At 25.6% G+C, this 26,699-nt stretch overlaps 1 protein-coding gene across 8 annotated transcripts in view; it reads right to left on the reverse strand.

Moving 5' to 3' along the window:
• rols (zinc-RING finger and ankyrin repeat domain-containing protein rolling pebbles) overlaps positions 1 to 26,699 on the reverse strand; it is a 253,722-nt gene that overhangs the window by 53,207 nt on the left and 173,816 nt on the right. For all 8 annotated transcript variants that reach the window (XM_075303559.1, XM_075303552.1, XM_075303558.1 and 5 more), the window contains one exon: positions 3,637 to 3,819. In XM_075303559.1, coding sequence (XP_075159674.1) covers positions 3,637 to 3,819 — 183 coding nt within the window. The remainder of the gene's footprint in view (positions 1 to 3,636; positions 3,820 to 26,699) is intronic.

Consider the following 26,699-nt stretch of genomic DNA (forward strand, 5'->3'; position numbering starts at 1 on the left):
AAAGCTTCTCTAAGTGGTTTCACTGCAATGTGGAAAGCCGCTCGGACTCGGCTATAAAAAGGAGGTCCCTTGTCATTGAGCTTAACATGGAATCGGGCAGCACTCAGTGATAAGAGAGAAGTTCACCAATATGGTATCGCAATGGACTGAATAGCCTAAGTGAGCTTGATACATCAGGCTGCCACCTAACCTAACCTAACCTAACCTAAATTTTATTCTATAGAAAATTTGGCAAAATTGTATTTCAATAGAAAAGTTTTTTTTTTTTAATTTTCTGCAAAATTTTATTTATATGGGAAATTTTATCAAAATTTATTTATACGGGAAATGTGGTCAAAATTTTATTTCTATAGAAAAATTTTGTCAAAATTTTATATCTAAAGAAAATTTTGTCAAAATTTTATTTCTATATAAAAATTTGTGAAAATTTTATTTCTATAGAAAATTTTGTCAAAATTTTATTTCTATAGAAAATTTTGTCAAAATTTTATTTCTATAAAATTGTGTTTTTTAAAAATTTTATTTGTGTAGATTTTTTTTTAATTTTATTTCGATAGAAAATTTTCTCAAAATGTTATTTCTATAGGAAATGTTGTCAAATTTTTATTTCTATAGAATATTTTGTTAAATTTTTATTTATATAGAAGATGTTTTAAAAATTGTATTTTTATAGATTTTTTTTGGAAATTTTTTTTCCATAGAAAAATTTCTCAAAATTTTATTGGTGTCACTCGTAGATCCCTAAGTTAGGTTTCCAGACTCCATGTTTTTTCTACGACTAACCCCCATTTTCGTGAAGCTCGTTTAGTGTTCCATTAACTAATTAACTTTTAAACCGTATTATGCACATAGCAGTCATCTTGCCTATAAAGGGTGATACGGTCAAAATTTGGTCAATATAAACTTGACGTATTTCTTTCAATTTTGCATTCATAAAACCTGAACACCCCTCATTTTGAAGGTGTGTGTGTGTAGAATGTGGCTCCTATTTTGATTTTGGAATTCACTCTTCAGTTGTCAAAATGCCGTCCAAGCAAGAAGAGCAGCGTATCAAAATTTTGCTCGCGCATCGCGAAAATCCGAGCTACTCGCACGCAAAGCTGGCAAAATCGCTAAAAGTGGCCAAATCAACCGTTACAAATGTAATTAAAGTGTTTGGGGAACGTTTGTCGACACCCAGGAAGTCTGGATCGGGGGGAAATCGAAAACCGGAAGCCGCTGAGACGACAAAGAGAGTTGCCGGTAGTTTCAAGCGAAACCCTAACCTCTCTCTCCGATCGATCGTCTACAATCGTGCATCGAGCCAAAAAACGAGCCGGACTATCGACAAGAAGGTAGTGACTCCAAATCGCGATGATAAACAAAATACGACGGCCAAAGCGCGATCCCGGAGGCTGTACACGACGATGCTGACGAAGTTTGACTGCGTGGTAATTGACGACGAAACCTACGTCAAAGCCGACTACAAGAAGCTTCCGGGACAGGAGTTTTATACGGCAAAAGAAAGGGGAAAGGTAGCAGATATTTTCAAGCACATAAAACTGTCAAAGTTCACAAAGAAATATCTGGTTTGGCAAGCCATCTGTACCTGTGGCTTGAAAAGCAGCATTTTCATAGCTTCCGGGACTGTCAAGCAAGAAATTTACGTGAAAGAGTGTTTGAATAAACGTCTGCTGCCTTTCCTGAAGAAACACGGTTGTCCGTACTGTTTTGGCCGGATTTGGCATCTTGCCATTATGGTAAAAAGGCCATGGAGTGGTACGCCGCCAACAACGTGCAGGTTGTTCCCAAGGACAAGAACCCTCCCAACACGCCAGAGCTCCGCCCAATTGAGAAATACTGGGCTATTGTCAAGCGGAACCTAAAGAAGACCAAAAAACTGCTAAGGACGAGCAGGAGTTCAAGGCAAACTGGCTTTCTGCGGCGAAGAAGGTGGACAAGGTGGCTGTACCAAATCTGATGGCAGGTGTCAAGCGTGAGGCCCGGCAATTCGGATTTGGAAAAGCGAAAGCCTAACTGAATATTTTTCCTGAATTTTATACTAATTGAAATTGAAAAAGAAATTTAATTAGATTTTTTAAATAAACGATTTCACCGATTTACACGCGTTTTCCCTTGATCAAATTTTGACCGTATCACCCTTTATATTCCATATGCCAGTTAGGAACTGAATTTTTCAGTTACAGTTAACCGGAGAGAAGTTGTTTTCAATTTACTTCCTGTTAACTGCGAGTTAAATACTAAGCTAACCGGAGAGAAGTTGTTTTCAATTTACTTTCTGTTAACTGCGAGTTAAATACTAACGGAGCTACATGAAAATGGCCGCAAATCTATTTATATAAAATCCGAATAAAATCTCTCGTAAACAAGTGCTACAAAGGTGACCTTTACTGGATTATTTACGATATTTGACATAATTGCATACCATTGAAATAGGTGTGTGATTTACATTGGCAAACAGACAGCTGGGCCACAACGCGAATGCAAATTTTCAAATCACAATACTAAATAGCATACACAGATAAAAACTTCGTTTTTAATATGCCCCGGTGTAGAAAAAAATGTTTCAGGCCAAATGTTTTAAATGAAAATATTATTTTGTCAAAATTTCATTTCCATAGAAAATTTTGTCAAAATTTTATATCTATAGAAAATTTTGTCAAAATTTTTATTTCTATAAAAAATTTTGTCAAAATTTTATTTCTATAGAAAATTTTGTCAACATTTTATTTTTATAGAAAAATTTGCCAAAATTTTATTTCTATAGAAAAATTTGACAAAATTTTATTTCTATAGAAAATTTTGTCAATTTTAGAGAATTTTGTCAAAATTTTATTTTTTGTCAAAATTCTATTTCCATAGGAAATTTTGTCAATGTTTTATTTCTACAAAAAAGTTGTTAAAATTTTACTTCGACAGAAAATTTTGTCAAAATTTGTTTCTATAGAAAACTTTGTCAACATTTTATTTCCATAGAAAATTTTGTCAAAATTTTATATCTATAGAAAATTTTGTCAAAATTTTATTTCTATAGAAAATTTTGTCAAAATTTTATTTCTATAGAAAATTTTGTCAAAATTTTATTTTTATAGAAAATTTTGTCAAAATTTTATTTCTGTAGAAAATTTTACAAAATTTTATTTCTATAGAAAATTTTGTCAAAGTTTTTAATTCTATAGAAAATTGTGTCAAAATTTTTAATTCTATAGAAAATTGTGTCAAAAATTTTTAATTTTATAGAAAATTTTATGAAAATTTTTGTTCTATAGAAAATTTTGTCAAAATTTTTGTTTTATAGAAAATTTTATTTCTATAGAAAATTTTTGCAAAGTTTTATTTCTATGGAAATTGTTGTCAAAGAAAATCTGTGGTGGAGGGGAATATTTTTTTGTGAGTGTTAATTTCGTTTCTTCCGATCCAAACCCCTATTGCTATTTCGATTTTAATTAGAGACCAAAAGGTGGTGCACTTCGTGTACCTTGATGGATGCTGATAGAGTTCCATTATAAATTCACTATGGTTGAATTAATAAGTTTTCTATTATTTCTATCTCGAGTGTTTTTGTATACAAGATAATTGTAATACATTTAAATGTGAGGTGTGAATATTGAATATGCAAGCTGGTCATTAACTTACCCTTCAGCGAACTATTCATGCACATGGGACATTGATCGTTGCGAAACATACAGGAATAGCAACGTTCATGACCGCAAGTATCGATCAGTTTTCGTCTTTTGCCTTTGTCGAATGAAATGCGACAACTGGGGCATACCGAAGAGCTATTATCGTGTTCCAATAGGCGTCGAATCGATTGGAGATCTGAAATGGAAAGAAGTGGTAGATTAAAGAGGAGATTAGTAAAAAAAATTATTTATGGATAACTTCGATGGTAGAGGATATATATCTGCAATAATTGGTAGGGATGTAATCTAGGGAATATAAATGAAATAAAAAAGAAGATTTTCTTTAATTTTTTTTTTCAATTTTTGGATTTAAGTGGATTTTAATTTTGTTAAAAGAAATTAAAATTTTATTTCTATAGAAAATTATGTCAACATTTTATTTCTATTGAAAATTTTGTCAAAATTTTATTTCTATAGAAAATTTTGTCAAAAAATTATTTCTATAGAAAACTTTGTCAAAATTTTATTTCTATAGAAAATTTTGTCAAAATTTTATTTCTATAGAAAATTTTGTCAAAAATTTATTTCTATAGAAAATTTTCTCAAAATTTTATTTCTATAGAAAATTTTCTCAAAATTTTACTTCTATAGAAAATTTTCTCAAAATTTTATTTCTATAGAAAATTTTCTCAAAATTTTACTTCTATAGAAAATTTTCTCAAAATTTTATTTCTATGAAATATTTTTTTTAAATTTTTTTATAGAAATAAAATTTTGACAAAATTTTCTTTAGAAATACGATTTTGATAAAATATTCTATAGAAATAAAATTTTGACAAACTTTTCTCTATAGAAATAAAATTTTGACAAATTTTTCTATAGAAAAGAAATTTTGACAAAATTTTCTATAGAAAAACAATTTGACAAAAAAAAATTGTATAGAAATAAAATGTTGACAAAGTTTTCTATAGAAATAAAATTTTGACAAAATTTTCTATAGAAATAAAATTTGAATAAAATTTTCTATAGAAATAAAATTTGAACCAAATTTTCTATAGAAAAAAAAATACAAAATTTTCTGTAGAACTATAATTTTGACAAAATTTTATTTCTTTTAGTTTTTATAAGTTTTCAGATTTTAATTTAATTTACTTCTTATGGAACGGTTCTACTTAAAATTTGTCTATTTTTGCAGGTACCTGACAAAGTTTTCTATAGAAATAAAATTTTGACAAAATTTTCTATAGAAATAAAATTTGAACAAAATTTTCTATAGAAAAAAAATTACGAAATTTTCTGTAGAACTATAATTTTGACAAAATTTTATTTCGACAGAAAATTTTGTCAATTTTTTTTTTTTAAAGTTGACTTTTGATGTAGCTATTCATTCTTTTATTTTTTATAAGTTTTCAGATTTTAATTTAATTTAGTTTACTTCCTATGGAACGGTTCTACTTAAAATTTGTCTATATTTTCAGGTACCTGACAAAGTTTTCTATAGAAATAAAATTTTGACAAAATTTTCTATAGAAATAAAATTTTTACACAATTTTCTATAGAAAAAAAAATTTACACAATTTTCTGTAGAACTATAATTTTGACAAAATTTTATTTCGACAGGAAATTTTGTCAAAATATTTTTAAAAGGTTGAATTTTGATGTAGCTATTCGTTCTTTTAGTTTTTATAAGTTTTCAGAATTTAATTTAATTTACTTTCTATGGAACGGCTCTACTTAAAATTTGTCTATATTTTCAGATACCTGGGATTATAATGGCGCCATTTAACAGTCGCAAATCATATTAAATTCACACAAATTTATTTTATTTTAATTAGATTCTATTCTACCTAAATTTGTTTATCTTAACTACATAAAAAACCCGACTATGGATATGTTTACCTGCCAAAAAAAAAAAATAAAAAACAAAAACATTGAATTTAACTGGAATTTTCACACATCAACAACGTTTACTACGTTTTTCAGAGCTTCGGCACTTTATTAAGATCTAAAAAAAGACAAAGAATTAAATGCTAATTTCTAATTATATATGCACATACAGTACACGCGAAAGACAATACAAAAACGTGAGTGTGTGAACGCATAAATTTTTGCTGGTACAATAAATACGAATAAATTTAGAGGAATGCCGCCGTAGCGGATGGTAAAAACAAACTTGAAGACTTGACTTGAGAGAGAGAGAGAGAGAGAGAGAGACATCAACAAACAGATAAAAATATTTAGCATAAATGCAAATTAATTGAAAATTTATATCATGCGATAAAAATTTTGTCAAAATTTTATTTCCATAGAAAATGTTGTCAAAATTTTATTTCCATAGAAATTTTTGTTAAAATTTTATATCTATAGCAAAGTTTGCCAATTTTTTTTTTTCTATAGAAAATGTTCGCAAAATTTCTACAGAAAATTATGTCAAAGTTTGAAAATTTTATTTCCATAGAAAATTTTGTCAAAATTTTATTTCCATAGAAATTTTTGTTAAAATTTTATATCTATAGCAAATTTTGTCAATTTTTTTCTATAGAAAATGTTCGCAAAATTTCTACAGAAAATTATGTCAAAGTTTTACTTCTATAGAAATATTCTATAGAAATAAAATTTTGACAAACTTTTCTCTATAGAAATAAAATTTTGACAAATTTTTCTATAGAAAAGAAATTTTGACAAAATTTTCTATAGAAAAACAATTTGACAAAAAAAATTGTATAGAAATAAAATGTTGACAAAGTTTTCTATAGAAATAAAATTTTGACAAAATTTTCTATAGAAATAAAATTTGAATAAAATTTTCTATAGAAATAAAATTTGAACCAAATTTTCTATAGAAAAAAAAATACAAAATTTTCTGTAGAACTATAATTTTGACAAAATTTTATTTCTTTTAGTTTTTATAAGTTTTCAGATTTTAATTTAATTTACTTCTTATGGAACGGTTCTACTTAAAATTTGTCTATTTTTGCAGGTACCTGACAAAGTTTTCTATAGAAATAAAATTTTGACAAAATTTTCTATAGAAATAAAATTTGAACAAAATTTTCTATAGAAAAAAAATTACGAAATTTTCTGTAGAACTATAATTTTGACAAAATTTTATTTCGACAGAAAATTTTGTCAATTTTTTTTTTTTAAAGTTGACTTTTGATGTAGCTATTCATTCTTTTATTTTTTATAAGTTTTCAGATTTTAATTTAATTTAGTTTACTTCCTATGGAACGGTTCTACTTAAAATTTGCCTATCTTTTCAGGTACCTGACAAAGTTTTCTATAGAAATAAAATTTTGACAAAATTTTCTATAGAAATAAAATTTTTACACAATTTTCTATAGAAAAAAAATTTACACAATTTTCTGTAGAACTATAATTTTGACAAAATTTTATTTCGACAGGAAATTTTGTCAAAATATTTTTAAAAGGTTGAATTTTGATGTAGCTATTCGTTCTTTTAGTTTTTATAAGTTTTCAGAATTTAATTTAATTTACTTTCTATGGAACGGCTCTACTTAAAATTTGTCTATATTTTCAGATACCTGGGATTATAATGGCGCCATTTAACAGTCGCAAATCATATTAAATTCACACAAATTTATTTTATTTTAATTAGATTCTATTCTACCTAAATTTGTTTATCTTAACTACATAAAAAACCCGACTATGGATATGTTTACCTGCCAAAAAAAAAAATAAAAAACAAAAACATTGAATTTAACTGGAATTTTCACACATCAACAACGTTTACTACGTTTTTCAGAGCTTCGGCACTTTATTAAGATCTAAAAAAAGACAAAGAATTAAATGCTAATTTCTAATTATATATGCACATACAGTACACGCGAAAGACAATACAAAAACGTGAGTGTGTGAACGCATAAATTTTTGCTGGTACAATAAATACGAATAAATTTAGAGGAATGCCGCCGTAGCGGATGGTAAAAACAAACTTGAAGACTTGACTTGAGAGAGAGAGAGAGAGAGAGAGAGAGAGAGAGAGAGAGAGAGAGAGAGAGAGAGAGAGAGAGAGAGAGAGACATCAACAAACAGATAAAAATATTTAGCATAAATGCAAATTAATTGAAAATTTATATCATGCGATAAAAATTTTGTCAAAATTTTATTTCCATAGAAAATGTTGTCAAAATTTTATTTCCATAGAAATTTTTGTTAAAATTTTATATCTATAGCAAAGTTTGCCAATTTTTTTTTTCTATAGAAAATGTTCGCAAAATTTCTACAGAAAATTATGTCAAAGTTTGAAAATTTTATTTCCATAGAAAATTTTGTCAAAATTTTATTTCCATAGAAATTTTTGTTAAAATTTTATATCTATAGCAAATTTTGTCAATTTTTTTCTATAGAAAATGTTCGCAAAATTTCTACAGAAAATTATGTCAAAGTTTTACTTCTATAGAAAATTTTGTTAAAAGTTTTATTTCTATTGAAAATTTTGTCAAAATTTTATTTCAAAGAAGATTTTGTAAAAATGTTATTTCTATAGAAAATTTACACAATGTTTTTTTCTATTGAAAATTTTCAAAATTTTATTTCTATAGAAAATTATATCAAAATTTTATTTCTATAGAAAAATGTCTCAAAATTTTATTTCTATAGAAAAATTTGTCAAAATGTTATTTCTACAGAATATTTTGTCAAAATTTTATTTCTATAGAAAATTATGTCAAAATTTTATTTCTAAGATTTTGTAAAACTGTTATTTCTATAGAAAATGTTCTCCAAATTTTATTTCTATAGAAAATTTTAGCAAAATTTTATTTCTATAGCAAATGTTGTCAAAATTTTACATCTATAGAAAATTTTTTCAAAATTTTATTTCTATAGAAAATTTTTGCAAAATTTTATTTCTATAGAAAATTATGTCAAAGTTTTACACCTATAGAAATTTTTGTTAAAAGTTTTATCACTATTGAAAATTTTGTCAAAATTTTATTTCCAAGAAGATTTTGTAAAAATGTTATTTTTATAGAAAATTTTCTAAAAATTTTTTTCTACAGAAAATTTTGTCAAAATTTTATTTTTATAGAAAATTATGTCAACATTCTATTTCTAAGAAGATTGTGTGAAACTGTTATTTCTATAGAAAATTTTCTCCAAATTTTTTTTTCTATAGAAAATTTTCGCAAAAATTTATTTCTATAGAAAATGTTCTCAAAATTTTACTTCTATATAAAATGTTGTTAAAAGTTCAATTTCTATAGAGAGAGACATCAACAAACAGACAAAAAATATTTAGCATAAATGCAAATTAATTGAAAATTTATATCATGCCATAAAAATTTTCTCAACATTTTATTTCGATAGAAAATTTTGTCATAATTTGATTTCTATAAAAAAATTTGGTCAACATTTTATTTCCATAGAAAATTTTGTCAAAATTTTATTTCCATAGAAAATTTTGTCAAAATTTTATTTCCATAGAAATTTTTGTTAAAATTTTATATCTATAGCAAATTTTGTCAAATTTTTTTTTTCTATAGAAAATGTTCGCCAAATTGTATTTCTATAGCAAATTATGTCAAAGTTTTACTTCTATAGAAAATTTTATTATAAGTTTTATTTCTATTGAAAATTTTGTCAAAATTTTTATTTCAAAGAAGATTTTGTAAAAATGGTATTTCTATAGAAAATTTTCTCAATTTTTTTTTCTATTGAAAATTTTCAATATTTTATTTCTATAGAAAATTATGTCAAAATTTTATTTCTATAGAAAACTTTGTTAAAAGTTTTATTTCTGTTGAAAATTTTGTCAAAATTTTATTTCTAAGAATATTTTTTAAAAAATGTTATTTCTATAGAAAAATTTTTGAAAAATTTTTTTTCTACAGAAAATTTTGTCAAAATTTTATTTCTATAGAAAATGTTGTCAAAATGTTATTTCTATAGAAAATTTCGTCAAAATTTTATTTCTATAACAAATGATGTCAAAATTTTACTTCTATAGAAAATTTTGTTAAAAGTTTTATTTCTTTAGAAAATTTTGTCAAAATTTTATTTCCATAGAAATTGTTGTCACGATTTTATATCTATAGACAATTTTGTCAATTTTTTTTCTATAGAAAAGTTTTGCAAAATTATATTTCTATAGACAATTATGTCAAAGTTTTCTTCTATAGAAAATTTTGTCAAATTTTTATATCTATAGAAAATTTTGTCAATTTTGTTTCTATAGAAAATTTTCACAAAATTTTACGTCTATAGAAAATTTTGTTAAAAGTTTTATTTCTATTGAAAATTTTGTCAAAATTTTATTTCTAAGAAGATTTTTTGAAAATGTTATTTCTATAGAAAATTTTCTCAAATTTTTTTTTTCTACAGAAAATTTTGTCAAAATTTTATTTCTATAGAAAATGTTGTCAAAATTTTACTTCTATAGCAAATGTTAACAAAATTTTACTTCTATAGAAAATTTTGTTAAAAGTTTTATTTCTATTGAAAATTTTGTCAAAATTTTATTTCTAAGAAGATTTTTTGAAAATGTTATTTCTATAGAAAATTTTCTCAAATTTTTTTTTTCTACAGAAAATTTTGTCAAAATTTTATTTCTATAGAAAATGTTGTCAAAATTTTATATCTATAGAAAAATTTGTCAATTTTTTTTTCTATAGAAAATTTTCGCAAAATTTTATTTCTATAGAAAATTATGTCAAAGTTTTACTTCTATAGAAAATTTTGTTAAAAGTTTTATTTCTATTACTAATTTTGTCAAAATTTTATTTCTAAGAAGATTTTGTAAAAATGTTATTTCTATAGAAAATTTTCTCAATTTTTTTTTTACAGAAAATTTTGTCAACATTTTATTTCTATAGAAAATTATGTCAACATTTTATTTCTAAGAATTTCTAAGAAAATTTTGTCAAAATTTTAATTCTATAGCAAATGTCGAAATTTTATTTCTATAAAAAATTTTTTCAAAATGCACCCAGAAAAAAGTGCCTTCGAAACTAAAGGAAAAAATTTTCATCAATATAGTTTATCCATTTTATTTCCATTAAGGTAAATTTTTGTGAAAAATAATAAAATTTACTCGTTTCAGTAAAAAAATCTTAAACTGTAAGCAGTTAGGAATAGTTCATTAACTAGAATAAGGCATGGAATTTTACTCATACTATTTTCTTCGCTGGGTATAAGAATTTACTACTGAAAAAGAAAATTTTATTCACCGATAACAAAGCATTCGTAAAAATAAACAAAAACCGAACTAAAACCAAGTTTCCTCAAAATTAGTAAAATTTCTTATAAAATGATAATTGCGACTTCCTTTATAATAGAAAGTTTTTCATACATACGAACAACACTTGGCATAGAAAAATATTTTAGTTCGTTCGTACTAAGAAGTATGCAATCCTTTAAAAACTTAAGGAAACACACTTGTTAGAATATAGGAAATTTTCCTAAATTTCTATTGTCTACCTGTAATCGATACCTGTCATCGTAATCGATGTGTTTGCGCGTGGGTGTAATCGATATATTTGCGCGTCGGTTGTTTTTTTAGTTGGAATCGCGTTGTTTTGGTATACGGAGAGATTGTTAAAAAATAATATGGTAAAATAATATAATAAATAACAAATAAAATATATAAAATATTTGTTATTTTAAATTAGTGAGAAAAATTTTCGTTTTTTTTTAATAAATCTATCAATGTTCGTGATAGTGTATAAAGAAAGAAAACACCAGCAGAATAACAACCCTTTCATTTGTCTTCATTTTGGAATCTTCAATTATCAGGTAATATTCAGTGACGCTAACCTTTTGCAACAAAAATGTTTTATGATTTTTTTATATTTGTAGGTATTGAAATTGTAAAAGGAGGACAAAATCGTTAGGCAGCAACTTATGAAAAGTGAAAAGTACAAGAAGAAGAAAAAGTGCGTTTTACAGTTGATAATATCACACGGAAATTGGAAATAGTGGAATAATAAACTAATATTTCAAAGAGATTCGATGCTGTTGATTCTTAATAAATATATTCAATATATTAATAAAACATGTCTTTTATTGAAGATATAATTGCTTATAGAAATAAATAAAATTGTATTTAAAAACGAAGTAAAGCAGTTCTAATTATGAAGTAAAAGTTTTACCACAAATGTGTAAGATTTGTCGAAATGAATGAAAAAATTTCAATAAAATCATTCCATATATGAATTCAAATTAGTTAAATTTTTTCATTCTGTAGTACAGTGGTATATAAATATAGGAAAATGTTAACTAATATATGGAATGCATTATTCCTAATTTCTACGAAAATCACATCGTTCAAACAAATAAAAATGTCTTTGGCGCTATACGAAGTTCAACTTTCTTCACAATGAGTTCATTTTAACTTAAAGAAGGGGTCACTTTTTTCTGGGTGTGTTATTTCTATATATGATTCCCGACTTTATCCTTCAATTTAACACACGTACTCCTTTTTCCAAGGAAGCTATTTCTGTTTTTCTGTAAAACAATTAACGTTTGCAAGCTACTCTGCATATGTTCATATTTCTTGGATAGGCCTTTGAAACTTAGTCACATCGCAAGGGTTGAATGGTCATTGTAATGAAACTACAAACTGATGCCCCTTAACATACCCTCATTTTTAAATGTCACCATTGAAGCGATCTAACCCCATAAGCCATTTAGATGATTTGCATTTCAAATTTAATTTTAAGCAAATATCAAAACCGGAACTACAACATCCTCCTCTACGCATAAAAGTTGCCAACAATGTCGACATATTCGTGAAAAAAAAACACAAAAAATTGCACAGTGCTACATTCTATGATGGATGCCCAAATGCAGTCTCGCAGAAAATTGGCCAAATGTTGGAAATGAGTGGGTTCTCGTTTTATTCAAAAGACCAGACCAGCAGACGAATATGTCTGGCCAATCTAGCAGACAATACAACCACATGCCCGTATGTAACGTCCGGTGTTATATCTTTTGCTACAAGAAGAAATATACACCATTCCCTTCGTACCCCTCCACAACGAAGACCAAATGCATGGTAAACGATAATCATTCGTAGTCTTCATACAAGTTCAACCGTTCAAAATGGTCATTTATTAAGCATTTGTAATTATTTTTATTGTAGATTTACATGTCTCAATGGGGAAGTTTATAACCCTCCAAAATATCGGTAATATTCATTCACTTATGGCACCATTTCAAACCCATTTCATAGTTCATACTAAACACCTACACAATCTTTTTTTTGAAGTGTACATTAAATTATCACCTAATTTTTTGGTGATTTTGATCATAAACTAAAGAAACAGCTGTTTGAATTACTATATAAGGTTATTCATGGTCTAGGATTTATCGTTCGATACAGTTTGCAACAAGTGAACCTTTATCACCTGAGAATTACCATGCACAGTGCTACATTTACTATGGTTTCTGCTGCAGCAGAGGAGCCATATAATCGGTATTTTTTATCTACCATGGACTTCAAAAGTTTTATACTTTTACGAAAATGTTGCCAAGGTTTACGATACCTTGATACCTTTCTATAGAAAGGTTTCTACACCCTCAAAAAATAGCTTCTGTAACACATACCCCAAACACATTTTGCTTCAAGTATATATATTTTCAGGATTGGTCCAAACAAAATATTGTTTGTAATGTTCAAACATATTATGTTTCACCATAGGCAGACACTGGTAGAAAAAAAATTTAATTAAATATTTGTTGCGTATATAAGTTTTTAAGGCGCTCTAGGTATCTCTTTCTCTCTCTAGGTATCTCTTTCTAAACACATATATGTTTATAGGCTATTACTAAATTAATATATGTTTGCATCCAAGCATATTATATTTACAATCATTATATGTCCCAAACATAATATGTTCTAACATATTAACATATATGTCCCAAACATGTTATGCTAGTTTATGAACATTGTATGCTTGCACATAAATATATTGTGGTAAAAAATTTGAGTTCCAAACATATAATTTTTACACCCAAACATATGAAAAACAGTCTTTTTCGTCCGTGTATATATAGAAAAAAAATTTGACAAAATTTTCTATAGAAATAAACCTTTAATAAAATTTTCTAAAGAATTAAACATTTTGACAAAATTTTCTATAGAATTAAAAATTTTGACAAAATTTTCTATAGAATTTAAGATTTTGACAAAATTTTCTATAGAATTAAAAATTTTGAAAAAATTTTCTATAGAAATAAAATTTTGAAAAAAAAAATTCTATAGAAATAAAGTTTTAATAAAATTTTCTTTTTTTTTTAATTTTGACAAAATTTTCTATAGAATAAAAAATTTTGATAAATTTTCTATCGAAATAAATTTTGACAAAATTTTTCATTGAAATAAAATTTTGAAAAAAAAAATTCTATAGAAATAAAGTTTTAATAAAATTTTCTATAGAGTTGAACATTTTGAAAAAATTTGAGTTCTAAACCTATAATTTTTACACCCAAACATATGAAAAACAGTCTTTTTCGTCCGTGTATATATAGAAAATAATTTGACAAAATTTTCTATAGAAATAAACCTTTAATAAAATTTTCTATAGAATTAAAGATTTTGACAAAATTTTCTATAGAATTAAAAATTTTGACAAAATTTTCTATGGAATTAAAGATTTTGACAAAATTTTCTATAGAATTTAAGATTTTGACAAAATTTTCTATAGAATTAAAAAATTTGAAAAAATTTTCTATAGAAATAAAATTTTGAAAAAAAAAATTCTATAGAAATAAAGTTTTAATAAAATTTTCTTTTTTTTTAATTTTGACAAAATTTTCTATAGAATAAAAAATTTTGATAAATTTTCTATCGAAATAAAATTTTGACAAAATTTTTCATTGAAATAAAATTTTGAAAAAAAAAATTCTATAGAAACAAAGTTTTAATAAAATTTTCTATAGAGTTGAAAATTTTGAAAAAAATTGAGTTCTAAACATATAATTTTTACACCCAAACATATGAAAAACAGTCTTTTTCGTCCGTGTATATATAGAAAATTATTTGACAAAATTTTCTATAGAAATAAACCTTTAATAAAATTTTCTATAGAATTAAAGATTTTGACAAAATTTTCTATAGAATTAAAAATTTTGACAAAATTTTCTATAGAATAAAAAATTTTGATAAATTTTCTATCGAAATAAACTGTTGACAAAACTTTTCGTAGAAATAAAATTTTGAAAAAAAAAAATTCTATAGAAATAAAGTTTTAATAAAATATTCTATAGAGTTGAAAATTTTGACAAAATTTTTTATAGAGTTGGAAATTTTGAAAAAAATTTCTATTGAATTAAAAATGTCGACAAAATTTTCTATAGAATTAAAAATTTTGACAAAATTTTCTATAGAATTAAAATTAAGATACAATTTTTTTATAGAAATAAAATTTTGACAAAATTTTCTATAGCAAATAAAAGTTTGAAAAAATTTCCTATAAAATAAAAATTTTCAGAAGTAAAATTTGGAAAAAAAATTTTGTAGAAATAAAATTTTGACAAAATTTTCTATAAAAGTAAAAGTTTGAAACAAATTTTTGACAAAAATTTCTATAGCAAATAATTTTTTTGCCAAAACTTTCTATAGGAATAAAATTTTGACGAAATTTTCTATAGAAGTAAAATTGTGACAAAAAAATTTTATATTAGCAAATAATTTTGACGAAAATTTCTGTAGAAATGAAATTTTAATATAATTTTGACCAAATTGTCTATAGAATTAAAAATTTCTCATTTTCATTTTCTATAGACAGCGAAGTAACAAGACAGCGGAGAAAATGTAAAGTACAATAGATAGTTTGATTTTATGTAAAGTACAATAGATAGTTTGATTTTGTAATTAATTTTTGTACAATTTTGTAATTTGTAGCCTTGAAAACGGTTCTGACGAAGTCAACCGAAATATCGGAAAATAAAAAAAAAACAAAAACAAGAAGTCAACAATTTCAAGTTTAATTTATAGACCTATAGCCGAGATTATGAGATAAAAAATCATAGAAATAAAATTTTGACAAAATTTTTTATAGAGATAAAATATTTACAAAATTTTCTATAGAAATAAAATTTTAAGAAAATTTATTAGAGTATTAAAAAATTTGAGAAAACTTGCTACAGAAGTAAAATTTTGAGAATCTTTTCTATAGGGTTAAATATTTTGACTAGATTTTCAATAGAAATAAAATGATGAGAAAATGTTCTAAAGCAAATAAAATTTTGCTAAATTTTCTAAGAAATAAAATTTTGACAAAATTTTCTTTTGAATTATAAAATTTTAATTTTCTATAGAAATAAAATTTTAACAAAATTTTATATAGAATAAAAATTTTGACAAAATTTTCTATAGAATTAAAAATTTTGCCAATATTTTATATAGAAATAAAATTTTGACGAATTTTTCTGTAGAAATGAAATTTCAAAAAAAAAAATTTCTAAAGAATAAAATATTTTGAAAAAATTGTCTATACACTGAAAAAAAAAGCATACTCGGTTCCAAAGATTTTGTCTTTACTTTAAAAAATTTGGTATTGATTCCGAGCCAAAGAAGCGGAGAATACAAGTAAGGATACTTTTAAGACACAATTCTCTTTTAAATTTAGGTTTTGTGTACTTGCTTCTAGGAAGCAAATTTTAATTTTTCGCTTTCTCAGCATTTTTTCTTCATATGCTATCAAAGTCCTTTAAAAACGAGTTAACGGCAACTTTATTTTCCAAATTAGGACTCGACTTCCAGTAGAAATTATGCTATGTTTGAAGTAAAAACTTCTTTAAAATAAATTTTTGAAAAACATGTCCTATATTTGAACGATTTTTTGCTTTGTAGTCAAGATGCAAAAAGACAACAAATTTAAAGACAATTTCATTAAATTTAAAGAATTTTTCTGAATTATTAATGTCAAGTTGACCTTAGCCTATAAATTTTTTCTTTCATGTTAAGATACCAATTTTTAAGACAAATCACTTAATTATAAGGACAATACGACTTCATTGAAAAGTTTATCGAAGTTATGTGTCTTTTATGCTAAGCAAAATTTGTATTCGTATTTTAAAGACATGAAATCTTTGACCTCACGACAATATTTTTTTCAGTGTAGAATTTAAAATGTTGACAAAATTTTCTATAGAAATAAAATTTTAAGAAAATTTTCTATAGAGTTAAAAATTTTGACTAAATTTTCTATAAAAATAAATTTTTAACAAAATTTTCTATAGAAATAACATTTTGACAAAATTTTTTATAGAAATAAAATTTTGACCAAATTTTGTATTGAAATAAAATTTTGACCAAATTTTCTATAGAATTAAAAATTTTGACAAACGTTTCTATAGAAATACAATTTAGACAACATTTGCTATAGAAAAAAAAATTATATAAAATTTTCTATAGAAATAAAATGTTGACAAAATTTAGGCTATAAAATAATATCGAATCAAGTGTATAAATTGTACTTTTTGCTTAAACCTTACACTATGGGAATACCATTTTGGCCATGTATACTGGCAACAGTTGTTAATTGCAAATTGCTTTGGTAAACAAAGTCTAGGTTGTCAACAGCAAGATAAACTGTTTTAAACCCAGCAAGAGAGAGAGGATAAAGATTCTGCATAAAAAATAAAAAAAAAAATCCTTAAACCAGCCCGTTTTTATACCCTCCATCATAGGATGGGGGTATATTAACTTTGTCATTCCGTTTGTAGCCCCCATATAAACCGATCCCCAGATTTGGCTTGCGGAGCCTAAAACAGAAGCAAATTTCATCCGATCCGGCTGAAATTTGGTACATGGTGTTGGTATATGGTCTCTAACAACCATGCAAAAATTGGTCCATATCGGTCCATAATTATATATAGCCCCCATATAAACCGATCCCTAGATTTGGCTTGCGAAGTCTCCAAGAGAAGCAAATTTCATCCAAGCCGGTTGTTATTTGGAACATGGTGTTAGTATATGATCTTTAACAACCGTGCCAGAATTGTTCCATATCGGTCCATAATTATATATAGCCCCCATATAAAACGTTCTCCAGTTTGACCTCCGAAGCCTCTTGGAGGAGCAAAATTCATCCGATCCGGTTCAAATTAGGAACGTGGTGTTAGTATATGGTCGCTAACAACCATACCAAAATTGGTCCAATCACACAAAAGTTGGTCCATATCGGTTCATAATCATGGTTGCCACTAGAGCCAAAAAAAATCTACCAAAATTTTATTTCTATAGAAAATTTTGTCAACATTTTATTTCTATAGAAAATATTGTAAAAATTTTATTTCTAGAGAAAATTTTGTTAACATTTTATTCGGTTCATAATAAAATTTTCATCATTTGCAAAATTTTATTTCTATAGAAAATTTTGTCAAAAATTTATTTCTATAGAAAATTTTGTTCAAATTTTATTCGGTTCATAATCATGGTTGCCACTCGAGCCGCAAATAATCTACCAAGATTTTATTTCTATAGAAAATTTTGTCAAAAGTTTATTTCTATAGAAAATTTTGTTAAAATTTTATTTCTGTAGAAATTTTTGTCAAAATTTTCTTTCTATAGAATATTTTGTCAAAATTTTTATTTCTATAGAAAATTTTGTGAAAATTTTATTTCTATGGAAAATTTTGTTAAAATTTTATTTCTGTAGAAAATTTTGTCAAAATTTTATGTCTACTTTGTCAAACTGAATTATATAGGTATTGGATCGATCTTTTTTGATTTAATATATACCACGTATGGACTTACATACACCCAGAAAAAAGTGACCCCTTCTTTAAGTTAAAATGAACTCATTGTGAAGAAAGTTGAACTTCGTATAGCGCCAAAGACATTTTTATTTGTTTGAACGATGTGATTTTCGTAGAAATTAGGAATAATGCATTCCATATATTAGTTAACATTTTCCTATATTTATATACCACTGTACTACAGAATGAAAAAATTTAACTAATTTGAATTCATATATGGAATGATTTTATTGAAATTTTTTCATTCATTTCGACAAATCTTACACATTTGTGGTAAAACTTTTACTTCATAATTAGAACTGCTTTACTTCGTTTTTAAATACAATTTTATTTATTTCTATAAGCAATTATATCTTCAATAAAAGACATGTTTTATTAATATATTGAATATATTTATTAAGAATCAACAGCATCGAATCTCTTTGAAATATTAGTTTATTATTCCACTATTTCCAATTTCCGTGTGATATTATCAACTGTAAAACGCACTTTTTCTTCTTCTTGTACTTTTCACTTTTAATAAGTTGCTGCCTAACGATTTTGTCCTCCTTTTACAATTTCAATACCTACAAATATAAAAAATCATAAAACATTTTTGTTGCAAAAGGTTAGCGTCACTGAATATTACCTGATAATTGAAGATTCCAAAATGAAGACAAATGAAAGGGTTGTTATTCTGCTGGTGTTTTCTTTCTTTATACACTATCACGAACATTGATAGATTTATTTAAAAAAACGAAAATTTTTCTCACTAATTTAAAATAACAAATATTTTATATATTTTATATATTTTATTTGTTATTTATTATATTATTTTACCATATTATTTTTTAACAATCTCTCAGTATACCAAAACAACGCGATTCCAGCTAAAAAAACAACCTACGCGCAAATATATCGATTACACCCACGCGCAAACACATCGATTACGATGACAGGTATCGATTACAGGTAGACAATAGAAATTTAGGAAAATTTCCTATATTCTAACAAGTGTGTTTCCTTAAGTTTTGAAAGGATTGCATACTTCTTAGTACGAATGAACTAAAATATTTTTCTATGCCAAGTGTTGTTCGTATGTATGAAAAACTTTCTATTATAAAGGAAGTCGCAATTATCATTTTATAAGAAATTTTACTAATTTTGAAGAAACTTGGTTTTAGTTCGGTTTTTGTTTATTTTTACGAATGCTTTGTTATCGGTGAATAAAATTTTCTTTTTCAGTAGTAAATTCTTATACCCAGCGAAGAAAATAGTATGAGTAAAATTCCATGCCTTATTCTAGTTAACGAACTATTCCTAACTGCTTACAGTTTAGGATTTTTTTACTGAAACGAGTAAATTTTATTATCTTTCACAAAAATTTACCTTAATGGAAATAAAATGGATAAACTATATTGATGAAAATTTTTTCCTTTGGTTTCGAAGGCACTTTTTTCTGGGTGTACAATTTAGAAGATCGTGTTAGGAGGTTTTAAGATACCTTGCCATCGGCAAGCGTTACCGCAACTTAAGTAATTCGATTGTGGATGGCAGTGTTAAGAAGAAGTTTCTACGCAATCCATGATGGAGGGTACATAAGCTTCGGCCTGGCCGAACTTACGGCCGTATATACTTGTTTTTTTAATGACTTGGACATTACGCTACACAATATGCCATCACATCATTGATCTTGTAAAGAGATAGTCTCCAGAAAAGATTGCATGTAAATAAATAATACAATAACAACAAAATAATTTTATTATTATTTATTTCAACGACAATAACCAAAAACAAAAGTGCAATAAGTGTGGGCAATAGGAGCAGTGTGAGATAGACTGGCGGTATTCTTTGGATACCATCAGTGTCTTGAAGTTAAACCAGCGATGACAAATGTAGTCATAGCCCCCAAAAGGTCTGCCATGAACAAAATGTGAAGTCTCCCATAATCTACACTGTAATAAATAGTTTTTGTGTGCAGAAAAAAACGACTTTTTATTTTTTCTTTTAAATTAAAGAAATCCACTTTTCAAAAAATTTTAAAAACTTGTATGAATTTCTCCTCCTAGATTTCAACGAAGAAAAGTGCCCTCTCTAGAATCTCAGCAACTAAATTAAGACAAAAAATTTTTTTAGTGTATCCATTCGTATGGCATTAACCTGTTTGGTTAACAAGTTTTTGCCAGACGTTTAAAATGTGTTGCCAGTAGGTGAATTGAGTTGGTGTAGAGCTTAAAGGAAATTTCATGGCATTTGCACTCGAAAATTTAAAACTCAAGAGTGTTAGGACGGACGGACGGACGGTTTAAACAAACGAATCACCAAAGTTAGGAACGTGTGGGTTGATTGTTCAAAACTCACGCCATCTAGAAGCATGATGGCGTCGTTGTTTCTCATAATTTCATAGAATTTTTCGCATAGTAGTTTGGGGGAAGTATCCCCCTGGCATCCTTTTTTACGGAATACTTTGAAATTAGATGGTGTTAATTCAAATCAACATTAGGTGGATTAGCTTGGAATAGCTCACCCGAGGAATAACAGAGCACAGTTAGACATAATCAAAATCAGTTGGACATCATCATTTGGCTGTTTGAAAAAAGGTTAATTATATCATTTCCACTTTGTTGATGTTTAAATATTGGACTTCAACCATGAAGGTTGCTTAGCCAAACCAAATATGCTGTCATATGCACTTCGTTAGTCATACTCTGAGATCAGTTAGTCGACAAAATGTGTGGGTGGAGCAAGACTATAACACTTTGGGAGCCAGCGGGTCTAATTGCCAGACAGTAGCCTCGATGTAGGCTTAATGAATATAGGATAACAAATTAATTTTAATGTCAATTAAAATTTTTTGCGAAATAATTTGTTTCTTATCCACAGTATAGAAAATTTTCTCAAAAAATATTTTTCTATAGAAATTTTTTCAAAATTTTTATTTCTAGAAAAAACTTTGTCAACATTTTATTTCTATAGAAAATTTTCTCATAATTTTATTTCTATAGAAAATTTTGTCAATTTTTTTAATTCTATTGAAAATTTTGTCAAAATTTTATTCATATAGAAAATTTTCTCAAAATTTTTATTTCTATAGAAAATTTTGCAACATTTTTAATTCTATAGAAAATTTGGCAACACTTTATTCCTAAAGAAAATTCGTCAAAATTTTTTTTCTATAGTAAATTTTGTCAAAATTTTATTTCTATAGAAAATTTTGTCAAAATTTTTAATTCTAAGAAAATTTTATAAAAATTTTATTTTCATAGAAAATTTTATAAAAATTTTATTTTCATAGAAAATTTTGCCAAAATTTTAATTCTATAGAAAAATTTTTCAAAATTTTTAATTCTATAGAAAATGTTGTCAAAATTGTATTTCTATAGAAAATTTTGTCAAAATTTTATTTTTATAGCAAATGTTATCAACATTTTATTTCTATAGAAAATTTTGTTAACATTTTTAATTCTATAGCAAATTTTGCTAAAATTTTATTTCTATAGAAAATTTTCTATAAATTGTATTTCTATAGAAAATTTTGTCCAAATTTTATTTCAATAGAAAATTTTGTTCACATTTTATTTCTATAGAAAATTTATGTAAATTTTTTTAATTCTGCAGAAAATTTTATCAAAATTTTATTTCTATAGAAATTTTATGCAACACTTTATTTGTATAGAAAATTTATGCAAAAGTTTATTTGTATAGAAAATTTTGCTAAAATCGTATTTCTTTAGAAAATTTTCTCAAAATTTCATTTCTATAACAATTTTTCTCAAAAGAAAAAAAATTTTAATTGTATAGAAAATTTTATCAAATTTTTAATTTGTTAACATTTTATTTCTATAGAAAATTTTGCCAAAATTTTATTTTTATAGAAATTGTTGTCAAAATTTTATTTCTCTAAAAATTTAATTTCTATAGAAAATTTCGTTTAAATTTTATTTTTATAGAAAATTTTATTCAAGTTTTATTTCTATAGAAAATTTTGTCAAAATTGTTAATTCTGTAGTTAGGTTAGGTTAGGTTAGGTGGCAGCCCGATGTATCAGGCTCACTTAGACTATTCAGTCCATTGTGATACCACATTGGTGAACTTCTCCCTTATCACTGAGTGCTGCCCGATTCCATGTTAAGCTCAATGACAAGGGACATCCTTTTTATAGCCGAGTCCGAACGGCGTTCCACTTTGTAGTGAAACCACTTAGAGAAGCTTTGAAACCCTCAGAAATGTCACCAGCATTACTGAGGTGCACCACGGTGGCTCCCAATTCTGTAGTAAATTTTGTCAAAATTTTAATTCTATAGAAAATTTATGCAAAATTTTATTTCTCTAGAAAATTTATGCAAAATTTTATTTCTATAGAAAATCTTGCTAAAATCCATAACAATTTTTTTCAAAAGAAAATTTTCACAAAATTTTTAATTCTATGGGAAATTTTCTCAAAATGTTTTTTCTATAGAAAATTTTGTCAAAATGTTATTTCTATAGAAAATTTTGTCAAAATTTTAATCCTATAGAAAATTTATGCAAAATTTTATTTCTCTAGAAAATGTATGCAAAATTTTATTTCTATAGAAAATTTTGCTAAAATCTATAACAATTTTTTTCAAAAGAAAATTTTCACAAAATTTTTAATTCTATGGAAAATTTTCTCAAAATGTTATTTCTATAGAAAATTTTGTCAAAATGTTATTTCTATAGAAAATTTGGTCAAAATTTTTAAAAGTTTTATTTTCATAGAAAATTTTGCCAAATTTTAATTCTATAGAAAAAATTGTCAAAATTTTATTTCTATAAAAATTTATTTCAACATTTTATATCTATAGAAAACTTTGTCAATTTTTTAATTCTATATAAAATTTGGTCAAAATTTTTAATTCTATAGACAATTTTCTCAAAATTTTTATTTCTATGAAAACTTTTCTCAAAATTTTATTTCTAATGAAAATTGTATCAAAATTTTTCATTCTATAGAAAATGTTGTCAAAATTTTATTTCTATAGAATATTTCGTTTTTAATTTCGTTTTAAAATGTTATCAAAATTTTATTTCTATATTATTAAAATTTTTAATTCTATAGCAAATTTAGCTAAAATTTTATTTCTATAGAAATTTTTCTCTAAATTGTATTTTTATAGAAAATTGTATTTTTCTAGAAATTGTTGTCAAAATTTTCTTGAGAAATAAAATTTTAAAAATTTTATTTCTATAGAAAATTTTGTTCACATTTTACTTCTATTGAAAATTTTGTTCACATTTTACTTCTATTGAAAATTTTGCTATTGCTATAACTATAACAATTTTTCTCAAAAGAAAATTTTCACAAAATTGTTAATTCTATGGAAAATTTTGTCAAAATTTTTAATTCTATAGAAAATTTTATCAAATTTTTAATTCTATAGAAAATTTTGTTAACATTTTACTTCTATAGAAAATTTTCTCAAAATTTTATTTCTATAGAAAATTGTGCCAAAATTTTATTTTTCTAGAAATTGTTGTCAAAATTTTATTTCTTTAGAAAATTTAATTTCTATAGAAAATGTTATTCAGATTTTATTTCTATAGAAAATTTTGCTCAAATTTTATTTATATAGAAAATTTTGTCAACATTTTAATCCTATGGAAAATTTATGCAAAATTTTATTTCTTTAGAAAATTTATGCAAAATTTTATTTCTATAGAAAATTTTGCTAAAATCGTATTTCCTTAGAAAATTTCTCAAAATTTCATTTCGATAACAATTTTTCTCAAAAGAAAATTTTCACAAAATTTGCAATTCTATAGAAAATTTTCTCAAAATGTTATCTCTATAGACAATTTTGTCAAAATTTGTAATTCTATAGAAAATGTTGTCAAAATTTTATTTCACATTTTTATTTCTATAGCAAATTTGGTAACATTTTATTCCTAACGAAAATTCGTCAAAATTTTATTTCTATGGAAAATTTTGTCAAAATTTTTAATTCTATATAAAATTTTGTCAAAATTTTTAATTCTATAGACAATTTTCTCAAAATTTTTATTTCTATGAAAACTTTTCTCAAAATGTTATTTCTATAGAAAATTTTATTTCATTCGTTTTGTTTTGTTATTGTTGGTTTTTTTCCTTAATCATTGTTGTTGTTTTTGATTTCAGCTTAAACCCATGCATTGACTAAACTACAAGTGTAGCTTAACCAACAGAGGAAAATAATACCACATTCCTCATCAGCATATGCTGATTCCGTAACGTGCATCCATCCAACCATCTTGCAGTCTATAGGGCTTTGCCCAAATAAATTTGACAAACATTATTTTCCTCTGTTGGTTAAGCTACACTTGTAGTTTAGTCAATGCATTGTTTTAAGCTGAAATCAAAAACAACAACAAAATTTTATTTCTATAGAACATTTTATTAAAATTTTCAGTTCTGTTGCAAATTTTGCTAAAATTTTATTTCTATAGAAAATTTTCTATAATTTGTATTTCAATAGAAAATTGTATTTTTCTAGAAATTGTTGTCAAAATTTTATTTCTCAAGAAAATTTTTTAACATTTTATTTATATAGAAAATTTTGTCAAATTTTTTAATTCTGTAGAAAATTTTGTCAAAATTTTATTTCTATAGAAAACTTCTGCAAAATTTTATTGCTATTGAAAATTTTGTCAAAATTTTATTTCTATAGAAAATTTTGCTAAAATTACAAAATTGTTAATTCTATGGAAAATTTTGTCAAAATTTTTAATTCTATAGAAAATTTTATCAAATTTTTAATTCTATAGAAAATTTTGTTAACATTTTATTTCTATAGAAAATTTTCTCAAAATTGTATTTCTATAGAAAATTTTGCCAAAATTTTATTTTTATACCCACCACCATAGAATGGTGACGGGGGTATAATAAGTTTGTCATTCCGTTTGTAACACATCGAAATATCGATTTCCGACTATATAAAGTATATATATTCTTGATCAGGGAGAAATTCTAAGACGATATAACGATGTCCGTCTGTCTGTCTGTCTGTTGTAATCACGCTACAGTCTTCAATAATGAAGCAATCGTGCTGAAATTTTGCACAAACTCGTCTTTTGTCTGCAGGCAGGTCAAGTTCGAAGATTGGCTATATCGGTCCAGGTTTTGATTTAGTCCCCATATAAACCAACCTCCCGATTTGGGGTCTTGAGCTTATAGAAATCGTTCCAATCCAATTGCCTGAAATTTGAAATTTAGAGGTATTTTATGACCATAAAGAGGTGTGCCAAAAATGGAGAGTATCGGTCCATGTTTTGGTATAGCCCCCATATAGACCGATCTCCCGATTTTACTTCTTGAGCTTATAGAAATCGTAGTTTTTATCCAATTTGCCTGAAATTTGAAATCTAGGGGTATTTTATGACCATAAAGAGGTGTGCCAAAAATTGTGAGTATCGGCCCATATTTTGGTATAGCCCCCATATAGACCGATCTCCCGATTTTACTTCTTGGGCTTATAGAAACCGCAGTTTTTATTCAATTTACCTGAAATTGGAAATCTAGAGGTATTGTAGGACCACAAATACGTGTGTCAAAAATTGTGAGTATCGGTCCATGTTTTGGTATGGTCCCCATATAAAACGACCTCCCGATTTGGGGTCTTGGGCTTATAGAAACCGTAGTTTTTATCCAATTTGTCTGAAATTGGAAATCTAGAGGTATATTAGGACCATAAAGAGGTGTGCCGAAAATGGTGAGTATCGGTCCATATTTTGGTATAGCCCCCCCCCCCCCCCCCCCCATATAGACCGATTTCCCGATTTTACTTCTTGGGCTTCTAGAATCCGAAGTATTTATCCTATTTGCCTGAAATTGGAAATCTAGAGGTATTTTCTGGTCATAAAGAGGTGTGCCGAAAACGGTGAGTATCGGTCCATATTTTAGTATAGCCCCCATAAGAACGATCTCCCGATTTAACTCCTTGGGTTTCTAGAAACCGTAGTTTTTATCTGATTTGCCTGAAATTGTAAATATTTTGGTATTTTATGCTCACAAAAACGTGTATCGGATTAAGTTTTTATCGGTCCATTTGGTAATGCCTCCACATAGACCGACTTCACTTCTTGAGGGTGTAGAAGGCGCACTGATCATGAAAATTGCTTGAAACTCAATGTAAAAATTCCAGATTTTACTTCTACAGATTTAAGATTTCAAATCAAGACGTTATTTTATAATTTTCTTGCACACTTACAAGAGATGTTAGTGATTCCTCTAAAACTCAAACAAAAATGGTTCTTATAAATCCAGAATCTGATATAGTCCTCATAAGTGAAATCTTTAAATTTAACTTCGGGAAGTGTCCTCAAGTCCTCAAGCTCTCCTGAAATTTCAAAGGAAACCCTAATATATGGTTCATG

The sequence above is a fragment of the Haematobia irritans genome, chromosome 4 (assembly GCF_050003625.1).
Source record: "Haematobia irritans isolate KBUSLIRL chromosome 4, ASM5000362v1, whole genome shotgun sequence".
Lineage (NCBI taxonomy): Eukaryota > Metazoa > Arthropoda > Insecta > Diptera > Muscidae > Haematobia > Haematobia irritans.